This window comes from Taudactylus pleione, unplaced genomic scaffold, assembly GCF_031769625.1.
Source record: "Taudactylus pleione unplaced genomic scaffold, aTauple2 ptg000190l, whole genome shotgun sequence".
NCBI classification, from domain to species: Eukaryota; Metazoa; Chordata; class Amphibia; order Anura; family Myobatrachidae; genus Taudactylus; species Taudactylus pleione.
In genome coordinates, this window is record NW_028284592.1 from 1561572 (window position 1) to 1582339 (window position 20768).

General features: G+C 40.4%; 1 protein-coding gene across 1 annotated transcript in view; it reads right to left on the bottom strand.

Annotated features, from left to right (window-relative positions):
- JAK2 (Janus kinase 2) overlaps positions 1–20768 on the bottom strand; it is a 251653-nt gene that overhangs the window by 136558 nt on the left and 94327 nt on the right. Inside the window, exons 3-4 of the mRNA XM_088476585.1 lie at positions 10783–10906; positions 7484–7601 (exon numbers count right to left, since the gene is read on the bottom strand). Of these exons, the coding sequence (XP_088332711.1) occupies positions 7484–7601; positions 10783–10906 (242 nt within the window). The remainder of the gene's footprint in view (positions 1–7483; positions 7602–10782; positions 10907–20768) is intronic.

Consider the following 20768-nt stretch of genomic DNA (forward strand, 5'->3'; position numbering starts at 1 on the left):
CATTTCGCCTTGCCATGAGCTGCCTAGCCGGTTTCCAAACTGACTCACAAGATGTCAGATTACAAGCTATACTTGATCCTGAGAAGACCCGAAACGTTGCTGTTTCTTGCATCAAATAAACTCAAAACTGGGAAAATTGTCAAATGGAGATACGAGTCTCATATATATGCATCAGGTTTTTAGGGTATGTCTGGTAGACAGAAGCTGATTATCTGCCTTGATTGCCAGATCAACTGTGAGAGGCTGATAAAGGATGTGGCAGTCTCTCTAGTGAGTCTCACATTACCTGGGAAACAGGTTGACAGACCTGTTGAGAGATACTGCTATGGCTTTATGTAAGTACTGTATTTAAATGCTATTGTGAGTTGGAAATTAAGTCCTTCCATCCTTAGAGAGAGCGAGCCTTCTGCTTAGTTACCTGCAGTGCTCAGAAGCGGTAACACTCAGTGAAACACAAAGGAGTACAATTGGAAAGCTCATTAAGAACATAACACATGCTGCATGGAATATGTGAGACATTAATTAATGGGTCTCTAAAAGCAAGAACAAAATACAAGGCTTTCTTCATGCATTAAGTAGCAATGTTTTTGAAATTCCTGTCTGAATGAGCCCTTAACCCAGCTATACATGTGATGACCTACCTGGTTGTTTGGTACTAAAGCAGAGGGGATAGATGTAATGGTGAGTTTAGCAGACGATCAACTCATAAGCTGATAGCAGTTATCTACCAAATGGATTTTCAGTTATGCCGTGATTTATTTTGATAAGATCATTTTCATACTGCATAGGGATATCAGTATTGAATCCACAAGACTGAACCTCATTTCCACAGTAACTTGAGAACACTATGTTGAGGCTGTGTGTCTAATACAGAGGTATTTTTAGCTTAGCTCTCGGTGCGACACACATTCAGTAGAGTGGCGTGAGATGGTGGGCTCCATTATTGATGCCATCTAAGATTTAAAACGTGTATTTTACTACTACTGTAGTCTGTACTTCATATAGAACTTTGAATTACAAATTGACACAAATTTAGCAAAAATGTAAGCAGATTAGCAAAAAAGTAGCAGAATATTAGCAAAAAAGTATCAAAGAACATTATGACTAGTCAACATTACGGTCTATCCATAATACTTACTATGCAACTAAAAGTGGAAAATCAGGTTGTGGTACATTGTTGTTTGTCACATATGTCAAAAATCACTGTCTTATATGTATAATGTCATTTTCCATATTTAGCTGCATTATTAATCTTATAGACAGCAATGTTGACTAGTCTAAATGGTCTTTGCTAGCGTTTTGCTAATTTTCCGCTAATTGTTTGCCAATATTAGCTATTTTATTTAATTTTTAGCAATTTTCTTGCATATTTATTATGGACTAACAGGAGTCTTTTGATTGACCTCACACATTACAATTGGCCGATAACATGTGGCGCGAGATAGAAGGGTCTTTGGAGCACTTTTAATAAAGCTTAGTAAGGACAAATCTGTAGTTGCCTGACCTGGAACTCAATAGAACGGTTCTTGGCAACAATATTGAGATCCAGAAGAAGTTTTTAAATGATGCTCATATAACTCAAGCTGTGACACAGCACCTAGATGTTTATCAACATCATAATGTGTGTTGTTACAGGGACATTTCACTTAAATATCAGTTATTCTAAAGTATTTACTTTATGGAATATAATAAGAATACTTGCCCATCAGTGACAACTGTCAAGTCATTGCTTTGGAAAAATAAGCCCGCCATTTTCAATACAAATAACCAGTTTATCACAGTGTATGTAAATATACCCTTTACTTATTTTAAGGATCTTTTCAAAATTATTGAGAGAATATCTATACTGACCGACTCATCAACGCTCAGCCCAAACCACTGAACCAGGAAACATGAAATTCGGGGAGTATATGCCTTCCATGATGTAGGTACCACTTAAGAAAGGATTTTTTGAAATATGACTCCTAAGGTGGTGAAAAGGGCTAAAATGGTTCCTCCCCCTGTGCAATATCCTCCCTGACTGTCTCATTGTGACTGCAGAACAGCTCATATTCAAACAGCAACGGTCACCCCAAGTGCTGCTACACATCACTGGCAGGTGATGTGGCTCCTCTATTTGAATAGTGAGGGAGGGGAATGTGTTAATACATAGATGAGGGAGAGCAATGTGTTACTTCAGAGGTGAGGGAGAGGAATAAGTAACTACAGGTGTGAGTGAAGGTAATGTGTTACCAACAGGTGTAAGGAAGGGATTGTATTTCTACACAGGTGATGGAGGGAAATGTTGAATGTGTTACAACACAGGCAAGGGAGGGAAATGTGTTACTACAGAGTTGAGGGAGTGGAATGTCTTAGTACACAGGTGGGGGAAGGTAATGTCTTACTTTAGCATTGATGCTTTACTATAGAGGTGAAGGATTAATGTGTTACTGAAGTAGTGAGATGGAAACAGGATACATATCGAAGGTCCACCCGGAGAAAACCAGGTACATCAGCTAGTGTGTGTGTGTATATATATTATATATATATATATATATATATGAATGAGAAACAAGGTACTAATCCTAACGCTTAACCTATCAGACGTTTCTGTATATACTTTTCAAAATAGTTCAAAGAAATGTTCTGCTATGGTTCTGGTCTCCCAGTGGCAGCTCAAGTCCTCCCAAATGGATCCTCGTTGTGTGGTCCCGGAGTATTATGAAAAACAAAATGTGAAAGACAAGCGCCTCATAGCGTATTCTGTTTTAACACGGAGTACCCACACCATACGTGTCCAGTATGCGTACCGTTAAGTGCTCATCCGATAGCTTATATGAGATCTTTACATCACGCCTGAACCTTTAGAATGGTGCTTTAGCTCCTCCAGCGTAGATATATGCCAGAAGGAAAATACTCACATAGTGTATTACCATAGACAATTTTATTCACAAACAATAACACATATCTAAAAATTGCATAATTACATCAAAGAACAACAAAAAGGCTTATCTGAGAGAATCACTGGGTCAAACAACAGAGGTCCCCACTTCCTCAACGCGTTTCGTCGCTTACACCATTAACCATTAAGTCCAACCTTAATGGTATAATCCCCCCTCTAAGTGCCTAAACCTCCTTCCTCGCCACCTACACCTAAGTCCACACTGGGGGTGCCTAACTCTAACCTCCCCCCAGGGGTGCCTAACCCCCCCCTTCCCCTAGCCTGACCCTAACCTCCCGGGGGGGGTGCCTAACCCTAAGTCCCCCCCGGGAGCCCTAAACGTAACCCTTCCCCCTCGCACGGCTGTCCGCAGCCAGCAGCCCTTCGATCAGGATGCCGGGCGCCGGTCTCCCGGCGTAGGTAAAATGAGAGGCGTCAAGATTTCGACGCCTGTCATTTAACCCTTGCCAGGATTCAGCAGTCGGGAATCCGGCAGTCAGCATTGCGTATGCCGGCTTCCCGACTGTTTCCTATGTTATACACGAGGTCTTTCTAAAAAGTTGGTGAATGGTCTGATATATCTGTATGCAATGTGGTCGCTCATGCGAGCTGACATGCAAGGACAAGTCTGGATGTGCCCCCAGTCGGGGTTTGCCCGAGGCCACCACCGCACTGCCATTGCATTCATTTCAACAGCGTGTCCCGAGCAGTGTGCGTCGAACAGCAATGGAGCTAGTCTTCCACCGATTCCTTGCCACTGCGAAAGCGCGCAAGCCAATCGTACACACATTTTCTACTCACAGCATCCTGCCCGTACACTTTCACCAACGTACATATGTATGTATGTAATATATATATATATATGCATGTTATAATATATATACACACACACATATATATATATATATATATATATATATATATACATACATACATACACACACACACACATTTTATACACCAAAAACCAACGCAGTTGCATTAACAGCCCGTGGTAAGGTAGGAAACGATGAAGAGGTGGTTTTCTTTCCCCTTACATTTAGATTTAGAAGGGAAGTATCACAATATTTAATAGAGGTTAGCTAATGATAGGTAATAGATATTTAGGAAGTACATGAAGTTACAGTTTACAATTCTATACTATATCATTCTATACAATAGGGCTTGTTCACACTGGTATATTTTTGCAGGCATTTATGAAGAGGGAATTGGCTAAAACAGGACTGCCAATTGGAGCACTTTTTACTGTGTAATTCTTTGGGCAACCTTCAAATAGTGGCATATCGCATAATATACAAGAATAACTTAATGTGCCAGATGTAGCGTGAGCAAAAAATAGTTTTATGTGACGCATAATCTACAAAAGGTAAATAACTTGCCATAAAAGGATATACACAGCGTGCTGCTCACACACAGAAAGGAAACAGAAAAAAATAAAAAGTATTTTACCCAGCATTAGCACTTGTCAGCTTAGTCCAATTTTCATAATATAAAGCCAAAATACATACCACAACAAATATATATTGGCACAATAACTAGTGCTACATATGCAGGATAATAAACACAGCTCAACAATCATGATACCAACATAAACAAAATGGGAACAAAACACGTTTGCTATGCCTGACAAAATATGAACGCACCATCCCTCCAATCAAAGCAGTTTGCATTAAAGTTGTTTCCAACTTGCAGTCATTGATAAAGCAAAAGGCTGCATTTTTTAATAGATGGAAATTCAAAACAGCTTAAGTAAAATGAGTACAAAACGTTTTCAAGTAAACAAAATGAAAAGCTTTGCGTGCACATTTTGATAAAACCGCTCATCACAGATGTATTGACACACTTATTACTGGTTTTATTACTTGTAAATGGACAGGCCAAACATATCATTCGGTAGGCTGGGTTCCCTGAAGTACTATAAGTGTAATATGTTTGCTGTTATTATATAAAACACTTTATGCTACTTATATACTGACATAGCTCTTAAGACAAACACATTGCAATATTTTATATGTGGGAGAAAACTGTAATAAGAATGCATATGTTGTGGGGTGTGACACATGAGTAAGTACAGGAAGCAAAGGCACAAAAACATAATTTTATGATGCAACATGTCAATTATGAAACACTGCCAAGAAATATGTATATATAGAATGGTTTCAATTTCATCATCCACCACAGGAAAGTAGCAGAGAAGAAGATGACAATGATACCTGAAAACACCAGCTGCCAACCCTATTAATATCCTATAATTATCCAATGATCATTCCAGCTCATGTAACTAATTAGGCTGTGTTTTGCGTGTTCAAAACTGAAGGAGTAGAGCTGATAGCAAAATGCCGATGTTGCAAGAAAAGACAAAAGCAAAAAGAACACAACTGAAAAAAATTAAGCGAAAAAAAATTGAACTGGAAATTGTGAAAACTATTTCAATATTATGGGGTCAATTCAATTAGGAGCGAGTTTGTTTCATAAAATTTGCAGACTGAGTGAATGCGTGCCCCCGCAAAATGTAAGACTCAATTAGAAATGACAATTTGCAGTACTCGCGGCGAGATTATGCAACTTTTTTTTCTACAAAAAGCAACCTAGAAGAAGTGTATGAAAAAGTTGGGAACCATCCGGGATCCCCAAAAATTGGCAGCTGAGATAGCAGGACCATATAGAAGGTGTTAGTGGCCATAAGAAAAGTACTGGAGGTTCTGAAAATGTGTCAAATGGCTGATCTTTGCACTTTTTATTAATGCTTGAAATAATATAGCGAGCAAGTGTTTTTCAGCAAATTAAAGTCTGTACAGCATTTTGGGGTCTAGGAAAAAGTCTGTGTAGTAATTTTTCACTGTATTTATAAAAGTTTGTAAAAAGCTGAAATAAAGATTAACTTCACCTTTGCAAGTTCAAAACTCACCCTTCCATCAGTACAGGTTGGATATGAACTCCCATCTGTCGGGATGCCGCTGGTCAGAATACAGACAGTGGCAAACCCGACAGCCAGATTCCCGACACCCATAGGAAGTAACGGTAAGGATTTTTCTTACCCCTGCCCTAACCCTAATCCACGCTCCCTGGTGCCTAACCCAAACCTCCTCCCTCCCTAGTGTCTAAACCTATCCTCCCCTTCCCGGCACCCTAATACTAACACTCCCTACCTGGTGCCTAACCCTAACCCTCCCCCTAATGCCTAACCCTAATCCCGTTACCTAACCTTAACCTCCCCCTAACACCCCGATACTTACCTTCGGGATGCCGGAGGTCGGGATAGTGGTGCCAGGATCCCGACCTGTCTACATCCCATCAATACGCCTCCACACACCAGTCTTGCATCAGTTGACATTATTGAGATTTTCAGGGAAACTCCCATGAAAACTGACATGTCTTTACTGGCCAAATAATATGAGATATGGTAAGAACTTACCCTTGTTATCTCTATTTCTACGAAGTCCATAGGGTTCCACAGGATACCTTGGGGGTATAGGTGATGACGTCAGTCTTCAGGCACCACAGAGTTAAAGTTTTCAGCCTCCCAGGATGCATCTGGGTCCCTCTTCTATACCCCGCCCCCGGGCCAAGGCATCCCAGTTTCGTCGGTGCCTGGCCGGAGTCGGAGGCACTGTGCAGAGGGGGGCTATGAAGAGCCCCTGAAGTTTCTTTTAAAGGCAGAGCTGGCTGCACATCTGGGAGTACAGCATGGACAGTCAGTACTGACGTCCATGCCGTCTCCCCTACACCCCGCCGGTACCAGAACGCCGGTACTGACGTCATCACCTATACCCCAAGGTATCCTGTGGATACCCTATGGACCCTGAAGTAGAAAATGCTATTTAAGCCCCTCCAAATGCATGATTATTCCCCCTGTCTGTTATGGAAGAAGCACATGTGCAAAACGGATCAGCTCTTCCTGCCCCCAGCAGTGATGTTGTGGTCTGTAACTGCCGACATCACTCCCTAAATTGTACCCCAGAATGCCGTGCGACCGGCACTCTGAGGCGCATGTGCCGGAAACCAAAAGTGGGAGGAGGGGAACCTTCAGGCACAAGTATGTAGAGATGAGCTGTAGCAGTGGGGACTGTTATTTGAGTAAGAAATGAAAGTTATATTGATCCTTTAGAGGGAAGGGGAGGGGTTATTATGCACACACATATATGGGCTGTGGGTACAAAAACAATGGGGGCCTAGGGATACCTGTGGGTGGAGGTAATATGCTAAAGGGGAGTGGTGGGGGGTACTGCCACCAGGGATGTTTGTTATTGGGGATCTATAGACACAGGGGGGTGTGAAGCAATTTTGCAATAGGGGCCAAAGGAAATGGGAAGGGGGGGCATATATATTATATATATATATATATACATATATACATATATACATATATACACACACACACACACACAGTATATATTTATTTTTATTTTAGCCAGTTAAGGGGTTAAAATAAAGATTTTCATTATCTTTTTTTCAGGTGAATTGATTTGTAAATAGAATTCGCAGGACCCAACTCGCACCTAATTGTATTGACCCCTATGTGAGTAAGTGATGCATAAGAGATGAGAGGGACTGTCCTTTTACCTGAGCAAACAAATAAGACATGACAAAGTCATCTAGAATTGGGCTCTCAGATCCTCGTGCAACTCCATAACGAAATGCTCTGCTGCTCCCATTGCTGTACCAGTGTGGGAAATAAAACCTATATAAAAAAAAAATAAAGATTGCCCGTTTAAAATGGGTATATTTATTAAATAAGCAATAAAAGTAAACTACACAAGTATTCTAAACATTTCATATAAATCAGGATAACTTATTAGTTACTTTAGCAAATTATATATTCTAGCTGGGATACCCAACGTTACTTGGGTTTAAAACTGGACCCTGAAGTACACCTGCAGCCTTCATAGTAAATGACAGTGCAGGCAGGCGTATTCTCATGCCGTTTGAAAGGGGGTATATCTGGGGTATATCAGGAGCAGATTGACTAACAGAACAGAAATCAGTATAGCTTCCAAAATCACTTGAGTTTCAGAAATTACTTCAGAGCATAGAGGGTGATGTAGCTGCGGACAGATATGCCATCCTATTTTAGCAGCTGCGATAGCTGTAATATGGTAATGCAGCAGGAGGCGTCATGCATGCATTACTGAATTAAGCTGCAGGATGCAGCATCGAATCATCTGCGATCCCTCCAACCGACCCATGGGGTCACACAAGCTGTCCGCTGCAGAGGAATAAGAGGCCAGGAGATCCTGGCCTGTCCACTCCCACCCAACAGCGGTGACACGCCTCCGTTTTGGGAAGTGGAGGCCATCGCCGCCCCCTTCCCCATCCAGAAAAGGCAGCAAACTGTCAATCACTGTCAGTCTGCATACACATTTGCAGTACGGGTCAGGTGCATGTGCAAATTGCAGATAATCGGGAATCTGCGTGATCCTCCTGAAGTCACTCTGCAGACCAACATTAAAGACCATGTCTAGCAGGGTTGCCATGGGATGTAGTCCGGAAGGAGGCGGTCTACATGCCGACTGCCGGCTTCCAGACACTGTAATCCCAACAGCCGCGGGGCGGGGGGGGTATAGGTTTAGGGCTCCCGGGGGGGGGACTTAGGGTTAGGCACCCCCCGGGAGGTTAGGGTTAGGCTAGGGGGAGGGAGGGTTAGGGTTAGGCACCCCCCCGGGGAACTTAGGTCTAGGCAGCTGGGAAGGGGGGGTTAGGTTTGTCGGGCAGCCGCTGTCGGGATTTGTGTGTATTGTATGCGCTGAGCTGCTCATGAGCCTTCCAGGATTTCCTCCTTTGTCGGGCAGCCGCTGTCGGGATTTGTGCGGCCGGCGGTAATGCATATCACACCCACTGCCATTAGGGAGTGTATGACGGGACTGGAGTCCCATTCCCGGACAGAAGGGGGCCCGCCCGCAGTGTCACTGTGTGGCTGCGATCAATCTCCCCTGCTGTTTGTAATCTCTGTATGCAAAGCTTTGTCAGGACCAAAGATTGTATATTGATTATGCTATCTACCACAGTCAGTATGTATTGAGCGCTGAGCTGCTCATGAGCCTTCCAGACAGTGTGTGTATGAAGCCAGACCCTCAGCCCCAGTTTTATGGGATTGTGTGACAGCGTGTGGCCCATGAAGTTCAAACCTAAGCAAAAATGTAATCCTGGTCAAACTACACCACCATGCCAAGAGGAGGTTAGCATAATTACCTGCCTCCATCAAGATTTTCATCCTGTCGGGCAGCCGCTGTCGGGATTTTAACCATTTCAATCCCATTCCTTTAGCATGACGTCGTTCATTGCATAGTCTCAACTGCTGTGCAGCACAGCAGATGGGATGATGGAATTAACGCCCCACGGGCATACGCGAACAGGTAATGGTAATGAAAGGTAATGTATAGTTTGCAATGAACAATTGATATTTTGTTTATGTTTTGCATATAAACTATTTATCCACCTCTAATGCATGGACTGTAAAAAGAACAATGAATTAACACTGCAAATTATTATTTATACCAACAGGTTTTAAACCTAGTGAAACATCATTAGTAGAACTATGAAATATTTAATATGAAGAAAGTGAGAAATTGCATTGCACATGGAGGTGAAAAGAAGCCTACATTCCTTCCTCTGCATTTGTACACACATACAGGAGAGCTGGTACAGAATTGGCTGCTGTTTAATGCCAGTGGCTTGATCCAGCTGAAATCTCTACTAACAGAGCTGAACAAGGTCTCTTTATTCTAAACAGACTTCTCTTACATTTATACACAAAATATGATATCCAGCTATGAATAAATCCTCAATACGCTGCTTGTAGAAACAGGCACTGAGTGTATATGCAAGTAATGGGCACCATCAATTTGTTTTTTCCTGCGTTCACTGCATTTTTATTTCTTTCCTTTTACTGGTCCCCGCAGCCCCTTAACAAAGGTGTTGTGGACATAACATCCACTTAATTTATTCAGAAGCACATATGCTTCATCGTGAAGTGCTAAAGCAAATCTATCTTAAAAAGTCATAGATGTGTTATTGTTCATTGTGTTAACTTAAACCAAAATACCATGTATGTACAACTTAGATGACTTTGGAACAATACTGTACACTACAATTGGTGTTCAATTTCAATATACTTTTTAGTCAATGCTCATAACTTTGGCAAGAATAATCTACATTTGAATGAACACAGTAGGTTTTTTTAGCTTACGTCTGAAAGCTGTTGTCATAAATTTATAACGAATATTGTAATTAGGCTACTGGAAAAAAAAAGGTAAATATAAAAAAAAAAAAAACCTTACGCTATATGTTTATTAGACTTGAAGACCAGTGTAGAATTTCTAATAAATCGTGAAATTGTTGATTACTTATCCAATGCACTGTCAGAAAGTAATTTCTGGTAACTGAACTTGTAAAAGTAACATACATTGTACGCTCAGGTCAGTCACTTGATAAAATAAGCAAATGTAATGGAGCCTATCCACTAGGCGACCTGAAAGACTGAACGTCTAACGTTCAGACCTTCAGGTCGTCGAGGTGCGGTGCTCGCACTGAACGTCATTCAGTGAAGGAGCCCGACCTTGTATCTCTGAACATGCCAAACCTGACGAGCTTCGTCAGGATGGCGGGCATGTTCAGTAGATAGTCGAGGTCGGCAAGGACCCAGCGTGCACGCACATCGCTAGTCCTTGCCGGCTTATCCATTACCCAACTTTGTGAATAATGCGACCAAAACCTCCTTGTTTTGGTCGGATTGTTCACAAAGTCGGGTAATGGATAGGCCCCTTAAGAGTTTTGCCAATTTTCATTCATCAGTTGTTGGTTCCTTTTACAGAAACATTAAAACAGTATTACAATACCTGCCAGCATAAAAAGACCATACACACCTTACTCGGAAATTGACAATCTGTTTGCTTGTCTCATCAACTATAAAGTTATGGTTAGGAGGATACCATATTCTGTCATCCTTGTCCATTAAAGCAAACAGGGTATAGTATACAGGTGTCACTCCTGAAACACAAAAAAATAACAGAATAGATCAGTTGACCGTGTTTGACTTTGTATCATACTGTTCAACCACTAAAATATTTCAAGGGGTTTCAATTTTCTTTACAGTACACTTTAATAAAGGTTATTTGTATGTCAGAAAAACATTGCTGAAAATGTTCCATACATTTATCAGACCCAAAAATGATAGTAATCGACGAGTCAGAGATTTTTAAAAGTGTAATATTTTGCCGATCCCCCTTCCCCCTCCTCAAAGATTGCTAATCATCGGAATCCGCCAACTCGCCATCGGGTAATCACCTGTTCGATGTACAGCCCGCATAACAGAGATGTTTTGCAATAGGTCAGGCATGATCTGCTCAAGGTGTGGTTTTACAGACTATAGCATATACTCTTCTGGCTTCAAGCAATACTGTAGGTGACTCTGCCACTCCATTCAGCAACTGCACTCTTTCCATTCTTCCACTGGACTCTAAACCACCAAACTTTGTGGTAACAGACATTGTTTCTTACAGCCCACTGTACTCCACAGAAACAATAATTGTGGAAGTCACCAATAACCCAATTACTGGCAAACCTAAAAGAATGTATATTACTGCACCTCCTAGATCCAACCAGTCTTCAACATGTTTGATATGTCCTATTGTTACAATCATCCATGGTCTATCCTCACATGGGTTTCAAGTTATCTTTTTAATCCGTCATTCAGCATAGGGGAGCCACAAGGTTCAGCACAAGGTCTTCTGTATTATCCCACTCTACTTTTAATGGTAGTTTCATTTACGACTAAAGGCTAACATTTTATCTGTATGCATATTATTTCCAAGTCAATCATTCATCAACTTGCCTGACCGGACCACCCCACAAAGAAAATCACATTTTAAAATAATATAGTTAAGACAAAACTTGTACTCTTTCAACAACTTCCATCATGTTCTTATTTACCTGCTTGTTCGTTAAACCACTTAAACACCATCCCCTAAGCTTGCTGACTTGGTGCCAACTATGTATTCGCTGAATACCCTTTTCCAATTTCCATATTTCATCATTCATACTGCTCCTACATGTACAACAATGAGTATTTACTCTTAAGTCTGTTTATACATCTGACTCCTCTATAACCGCTTTACCTGTGCCAGTTGATGGAACTGGCTTCCTATAGCCTCAGGAATCCAAATCTATCCTATGAAATGACATGCCCATCCTTGCACTATTAGATGCTCTTTCAACTGCACTTGCTAAGGAAAATCATCCTATATACAGGTTGCCTTAAACAGTCTTTAGATCTCACACAGTGTACACTTTGACAAGCAATACCCTCTTCACCACTTGTACCAATCTGTATTGTAAAATAGTTTGTCTGCCACTATTTTCAAGCTCTCCAACTGTAAAACACCGTAAAATTTACTTGGCCCTTTATTTTTTTACATCTCTTTATATATAAGGGTAGATGACAGATAATTAATAAAAAAGAAAAATACATGAAACGAAAAGTTTTTCAACATCAAACAGTACAGAGCCACATCTAAACAAAAAATACATATAACAGTAGTACTGCGGTATGTGACATAATACCTAAAAAAAAAATAATTAAAAAGTACAGTATACAAATAAAGGTAATCGACAACAACCACATTTTCTTCTTTTCTTTTAAATCACAATACGATAGCCAACAAATTGTAATAAATACAATGAATGTAAAAGAAGAATGGATTGTTGGGGGGAAAAGAGGTGGGAGCGCCATGTTACAGGGAAATAAGGGCACTAGGAATATACTTGATAGCAAATGCAGAAGTGGAAAACTGTACTAATACTCTACAGTAGAGTGTTCCAGCCAGATCTGGGTTTTATGAAAATGATAGTACCAAGGGGTCCAAACTTAATGGAATTTTGTAACCTCATCTCCATTAAGGTGGTGTACCACATTCTATTAATTAGTGCCAAAATAGACGGTGAAGTAAATTGTTTCCAATTAGTGGCTATCAAAAGATTAGCTGCATTAAACACATGACTACATCATTTGTTATATGGTTTAGAAGAGTCAGGACACGGTTTACATAACAGAACAATTAATGGATCCTTGTTAGGTACAGTGCTAAAGATACCACCTCTCAATGATAAAACCTCATCCCAATATGTAAAAATCAGTGGACAATCCCACCATATATGAAAATAGGAGCCTTTTTGTCCACACTGACGACAGCAAAGGTCTGATTTTAGTGGGTAAATAGAGTGAAGTCTTTCAGGGACCATATACTATCTGGTATAAATACTGAAAGAATTTCCTTTAAGGTTGGTAGCAATGAATGTCGTCGAAACAGTTGAATATCTAACCACTCTGCATCGTCCAGAGTCCTCCCCAGGTCAGTCTCCCAAACCAGTTCAAATTACTCTTTTAGCTCAGACGGGGACCCTGCCAATAGAGAGATAGAAATAGTACCCTTACGACCAAGATCGTAAGTGCAAAGATGCGCAAAAGGGCAGAGTTCCCTAAATTTATGGGACTTACTAAGAGAACTGATAAAACTGATTATCTGTGAATATGCAAAATGGTGCCAAGTGTGTATATTTTTCACATAACTCCCCAAAAGTCCGAGGGGCAAAGTCCCCAGTGACATGTACATTTCTGACAATAACCCAGGGATGCAAGTAGGGACCTATGCAACCTAAAGGGAATTGAGGGTGTCTCCAAAGAGGTGACAGTGGAGATGGGTACGGAGCAAAATCTAACCATTTACTCAATCCCAAATATACAGAGTGGCCTAAACACAGGGAACCAAATGTCCCGAGGCTGTCTCACATATGGAGGGAGCCATGGAAGAAAACTCACTCTGATCCCCAATTAAGTCACTTTCAATATCAACCCATTTCTTATGGCCAGGGCCTAAATGTCAGGACATAATGTGACTGAGCTGTGCAGCAAAATAATAACATTCAAAAACAGGGAGGCCTAGACCCCGTTAATAGAAGATCTAGCCAAACAACTTCTGCGGGTATGTGGTTTTTACCCTGGCATATAAAAGCACCACATTTTGATTGGACGGTGCATAAGAACATCGTCGGGACAACGACTGAGATTGTTTGAACTAAGTACAGCAGCCGTAACAAAATATTCATCTTAACAGAATTTATAAGTCTAGTCTAGGAAATACAGAGGGGAGCCCATCTGGCTAAATCTGCTTTAATGGATTTAAAAGAGGGACGTAGTTAGCAGTGTATAATTGGTCATATAATTTCGATATCTGGATATCAAGATATTTAAGAGATTTCGGATGCCAAAGGTAAACAAAAAGGAGTTCTAATAATTTAGAAACAGAATGAGAAAGGTGAAACACCAACGTCTCCGATCTGAATCCATTAACCTTATACCCAGAGTAGGCACCATATAGGCCACCTCGGGACCCAAATTAGGAACTGATGTCAAGGGAGGGGTTCAGCAGTACATCATCTGCAAACAGCAACAGTTTGTATTCCATATTCAAGACAAATACTTTTAATGTTGGGTTTATTCCGTATCTTAGCCGCCAGGATGTCAATACATACTGCATAGAGTAAAGGGGAAGGAGGACAAACCTGCCTGGGACCATTACGTATCTTAAATGTCAGTGACAAAAGTACATTAGTCGATACAGTCGCAGACGGGTTGAAGTACAGTGCTTGGACTGCCTGCAAAATATCACCACAAAAGCCTCATGTCTGTAAAGTCTGAAGCATAAAGAGCCTATCAAAAGGCTTTCTCTGCGTCTAACGAGAACAGTACTCAGGCCATTTGTAAATGAACTGTCATAATAATGGATCCTGATTTAGGCACAAATTGAACACTGACAATTATGTAACATACAGCAGCACTACGGTCATATGTATTATGTATTTTTTGTTTAGACAAATTATGATTTAATTGATAAATGGGGCTTTATTTATGAAGCATCTTTCAAAAGTCGTCGCTTCCCGGCAGGTTGGAGGTGAAACTGTAAAACCCCACTTGTAGTCAGTGTAAAGCATGCCAGACTTTTTACTGATTGCCACTGCAGATTTAAATTTTCACCTCAAGCTCTATGGGAAGCTGCGGATTTTACAAAGCAGCCTCTTTGGAAATACAGTTCTTAAATTGGTGTCCAATCGAGGTACCAGAAAAAACCTAGAGCCAGTTTCAGAATCAATTTAATATGTGCAACTCTCACTTTCAATGGCATCACCGACTTTGGGATCAACAAGTTAAAGCAAACAAAAAATAAACACAATACCACACACCAATACAAATGCAGTTACAATTTCACCAAATGAATGCTTTTTTTTTTTATTTCACAAAAGTTTAAAAAGCACAACAAATTACCATGTAACCTTTTGGATGACAAACTCCAAATATAACAATCTAATAGTATGGGGGCAGCATATGTAATAATTTAACAGCAGCACATTATATAGACTGAGTGACTATTTTAATAAAAGTGCAAGTTGGAGAAAGTTGTGATAATTAAAAAAAAATTACATTTGTTAAAATATCAATATCACGTTGGTATGCACCTCATAGCACCTGCAACAGACTGCTGTATTTATTATGAATTATTATTATAAATGTTCTCAGTGTCATAAATAATTTGCAGCTGTCATTAAGCAGAAAATATATGGGAGGGGCCCTAGACTGCACACCATAACTACAACGTGGTGGGTAAGCTGACAACTTTGGCCAAAATGATGCAAAAAAAAAAAAAAAAAACTTTCCTTTATTTGATGCAAAATGTATTATAAATTTGTATAGTAATATTTGTATAGTGCACCTACATTCTATTTTTCTGTGTACAGCCATGGCCAAAAGAGTGATCAGATGAATTGCAACTAATTGCAAAGTCCCTCTTTGCCATGACAATGAACTTAATCCCAAAAACATTTCCACTGCATTTCAGCCCTGCCACAAAAAGACCAGCTGACATCATGTCAGTAATTCTCTCGTTAACACAGGTGAGTGTTGAAGAGGACAAGGCTGGAGATCACTGTCATGCTGACTGAGTTAGAACAACAGTCTGGAAGCTTTAAAAGGAGGAGGGTGGAGCTTGAAATCATTGTTCTTCCTGTTACCTGCAAGGAAACATGTGCAGTCATTAAAGCATCCTGAGACCATTCATGTGTGCGGTTGCTTCTCAGCCAAGGGAGTGGGGCTCACTCACAATTTTGCTTAAGAACACAGCCATGAATAAAGAATGGTACCAAAATATCCTCCAAGAGCAACTTCTCCCAACCATCCAACAGCAGTTTGGTGACGAGCAATGCCTTTTCCAGCATGATGGAGCACCTTGCCATAAGGCAAAAGTGATAACTAAGTGGCTCGGGGAACAAAACATCAAAATTTTGGGTCCATGGCCAGGAAACTCCCCAGAGAGGAGGAGGCTTTGCCAACAGTCCTCCATCACATACCCAGGATGTCTGACTGGGGCAGTTGGTTCACTCAGGGAATGTCCCTACATCTCATCTGGCACTGCACAGATTGGGAGGTTGTGCTACACACGCTATCTCGTTCCTGACCTTCTAATCCCACTAAGGAGATCTGAAAAATTTACACACTGAGCTAGAAATTGCTCAGTATGTACCAATCCATGACACAGGACCAAGACTTTTGGCCTGGTGTCAAGAAGGGCAGCAAAGAAGCCACTTCTCTGCAGAAAAAACATCAGGGACAGACTGATATTCTGCAAAAAGGTACAGGGATTGAACTGCTGATGACTGGGGTAAAGTTATTTTCTCTGATGAATTCCCTTTCAGATTCAGATCATCTGGAATAACGCTTGTCCGGAGAAGGAAAGGTGAGTGCTACCATCAGTCCCGTGTCATGCCAACAGTAAAGCATACTGAGACCATTCATGTGTGGAGTTGCTTCTCTCACAATATTGCCTAAAACACAGCCATGAATAAAGAATGGTACCAAAACATCCTCCAAGAGCAACGTCTCCCAACCTTCCAAGAACAGTTTGGTGATGAACAATGCCTTTTCCAGCATGCTGGAGCACCTTGCTATAAGGCAAAAGTGATATCTAAGTGGCTCGGGGATCAAAACATCTAAATTTCGGGTCCATGGCCAGGAAACTCCCCAGACCATAATCCATTGAGAACTTGTGGTCAATCCTCAAGAGGTGGGTGGACAAACAAAAACCCACAAATTCTGACAAACTTCAAGCACTGATTAGACAAGAATGGGCGGCCATCAGTCAGTATGTGGCCCAGAAATTAATTGACAGCATGCCAGGGCGAATTGCAGAAGTCTTATAAAAGAAGGATCAACACTGCAATTATTGACTTAATGTAATTGTCAATAAAAGCCTTTGACACTTATGAAATGCTTGTAATTTTACTTCAGTATACCATAGTAACATCTGATGAAAAGGTCTAAAAACACTGACGCAGCAAACTTTGTGAAAGCCAATACTTGTGTAATTCTCAAAACTTTTGGCCATGTCTGTATGTATTAAGTCTCAGTATGGTAGCACCTCTCAATATTTGTAGTTAGGGTGTGCAGTCTAGGGCCCCTCCCCTATATATCCAATATTATGTATATACATTTGAAGGCAAGATAAGCACACCGCCCCTGATTGTTTTTAAATAGGGATCCCAGCATTTGCTGACTGCACACTTGAACCCTTTGAACGTTAGGGACTTTCCCGATGATGAGGTTACCTGGGCGTGGTGGGTAAGACAATAACTTTGGCCAAAATTATGCAAAACAAAAAAAACTTTTATTTGATGCAAAATGTATTATAATTTTGTATAGTAATGTTTCTTTAGTGCACCTACAATCTATTTTTCTGTGAATTAAACAGAACATGCCCTTAATGTTGCACTAAATTAATAGAACACAGTAAAAATTAATTATTTTCGAAAATGTTAGATGTGCAATCCAGCCAGACTGGGGTGTCCACTGGATCACCTAGACAACAGCAGAAGTACCACTACTGCAGCTACACAGGGCATAAAGGTGTGTGCGGCCCGGCAACTACAGGTTACACTCTCAATGCATTCCCTCTACTCACCTGGGCCCTCCCAAAAATGTTGCCATAGGGCCAATGGCTGCATTTAGACATATACATTTCATGTCTATTTGATATCTTGGCGAATTAAAACTGCACTATAAAGTAGAAAGGATTTAACAAGTATTCCGAAATTGTGTAGAATTTTTTTTTTATAATTGAATCAATTAACTCAATTAGCAAGTCTCCCATAAGAAAATGTCAATGCCCAAGACAGCTTCTCCTGAACTCCTATGTCCATCTACATTGTTCTTATCCTCTGTGGCTGGAGACGCATTCACATGGCCAAGATGGTGGCTGTGGCACCGAGGGTTAATCCCTTCTCCTGCAGAGCAGTTTTCATATGAACTATTGGCGCTAGGAGCCATGTACTGTAAATGCATATTTAAAAATGTGTTTTAACTATAGGTTATACAAATTTATTGTGCTATGTGCTGTTGTAGAATTGCCTGTTTAAATGTACAGACTATGCACTTATAAGGAATGTATAAGGTGTTTTGTTTTAAAGGCTTTGACATTTGGAAACCAAATGTTCATAGGACATTTGTCAAGTAGTAAGTGATGGTAATTGTCCTGGCTCTAGCAGAGGGTTGGTGATTGACCAAACCTTGTTTATAACACTTTCTTTGAAAAGTACACTAGGGGTCTATGTGTCTGTGCACTTTTTGGCGAAAACCAGTTTGAGAAAAGGGAATGCTAATTCTATTGCTGCTTAAACTACATAGATATTTGAAAGGATGAATGCAATTTACCAGTTCCTAAGAAATGTGAGTTATATTTACATTTTAAGCTACAGTTATACTGTATGCTAAATCAATTTGTGATTTAGGAAAGCCAATTGGTTTTGGGTGGTAGATCTTAAAAAGGAGGAAATTTGGTTAGCTCCTTCGAAATGCTTATTGCAATAGTTGTTCCTATATATACTTCCGGATGCAAAATATTAAATTGCAATAAGCACCACTCTCGTATTGAGAAAAAGGGACCATCCAATGGGTATATATTTACCAGGTCCTTTCACCGATAGAGGAGAAGTGTTCCTATTGGCATATGCAGCACTTGGAGTCCTCAAGATAACACTGTGTACATGTCCATGATAGTAACATTTCAAAAGTTCCCAAACAGCGCGAGTCCTTATGATGAATTTGGTAAGTTGGTCCAGACTTTTATAGGAGACAGGTGACAAGTCACAAAGTCACTTAAGGGTAGAGGCTGGGTTACATAACGCGTTTCGCTGGCTAAAGGTGGAGGTAAAATATCCTGAATGGTCTTTAAATACCCCTCTAATTACTATTGCTCGTTTGCACCTGAGAATAATCATACATCTAATTTACTCATATTAATAAAAACATTTTAAAAATTCTTAAGAGGCAGGCCTATATACTAGGTTAATCATATATATTCATAAAAAAGGCAATTTAAATAGGCATCTAGTCTAGTCATACAGATATTTTTACCTTCTCCTTCTATTTACTGCTCTAATCCCGGTCACGTGATGTACACATAGTGTCACATAATACTTTCTTCTATTTCCTCCCCCCTGCAGGCTGTTTCAGCAGGGCACCGCGCCAGAGGGCAGGGTGTTTTCTGCCCTTTAGAAATAGGGCAGGGCACAGCGCCCCGCTGACACAGCCTAGCAGGAACGCTAGTTTTGTTCATTACGTGGACACAAGTTAGACATCTGTTTCCCTCACATTTAAAAAAAAAAAACCTTTTGGTTTGGGTTGTAACCACAGAATACTTCTGATACTATCATTTGGAATGTCTATGGGTTTCAAGAAGCTTGGCGCTAATAAGGTTTTTAATAATTTATTTTTCCGGAAAATAAAAACAGGTTTTTGTGGGATAAGATCATTTAATATATGATCCTGTCGTAAGATGTTATAGTTTTTTCGTATAATATTTTTCATTTCAGAATAGTAATTATTATAAGTGGATATGAACGCTACTTCCCTATCTCGAAGTGTATCTTGTTTTTTTGTTGGTTTATGTTCTAAAAGTTTATTCCTATTTATGGTTTTAACTTCTTCAGTTGCTTTTTTGTGATGTTATCTGGATATCCTCGCTGTTGGAAGGAATTCAAATTAACACTAGCTTGTTTTTCAAAGGTCCCTAATTCTGGAGAGTTTCGTCTCAGACGGAGCAGCTGACCTCTAGGGATATTTCTCTTCCATGGGGGGGTAGTGTGTACTATTATAGTGTAGATAGGCATCTCTTCCTACCTCTTCGGAATAATTTAGAGGTATACATTTTATGGTTTTTGACTTCTGGGGGCAGATAGAGGAAGTTGGTTCGATTCTCGTGATAGATGTGAGTAAACTTTAAGTTGTAAAGATTGAAGTTAAGAAAAGTGACAATTTGTGTGCAGAATTGTGATACTCATCCCAAATAAAAAAATAGATCATCAATATAACGGCCATAGATGACCACTTCCACTGCCCCACACATACCTTGAAGTAAGCGGTTTTAGGTGCCAGCGTAGGAGCCTGGGAGAAGCGGTTCCAAGTGCTGGTGTAGGAGTTTCGCGGTGGAAGTGTGTTACTTGTCCAAAGCGCAGTGGGCGGAGTCAGTAACAGGAAGTTACTGACGGTAATAGGGAATCCCTAATACTCCAAGATCCGGCGAGATCAAAAATAATCGGTGATTGCTTAGCGAGGCCAATTGGTCACAGCCTCTTTTTACAAATCATGTACAGAAACTTAAATTAAAGTATTTCTACTCCCTCTTGGTGTAAAGCCAAGGTCAAGGGTTTGATCAGTCAGAGAACATTTTCATTAATTAGCTGGCAAATATAGTAGCCATAAAAATGTTACAGATATGCTCGGACATAACAGATCCAATAATTGAGCAAT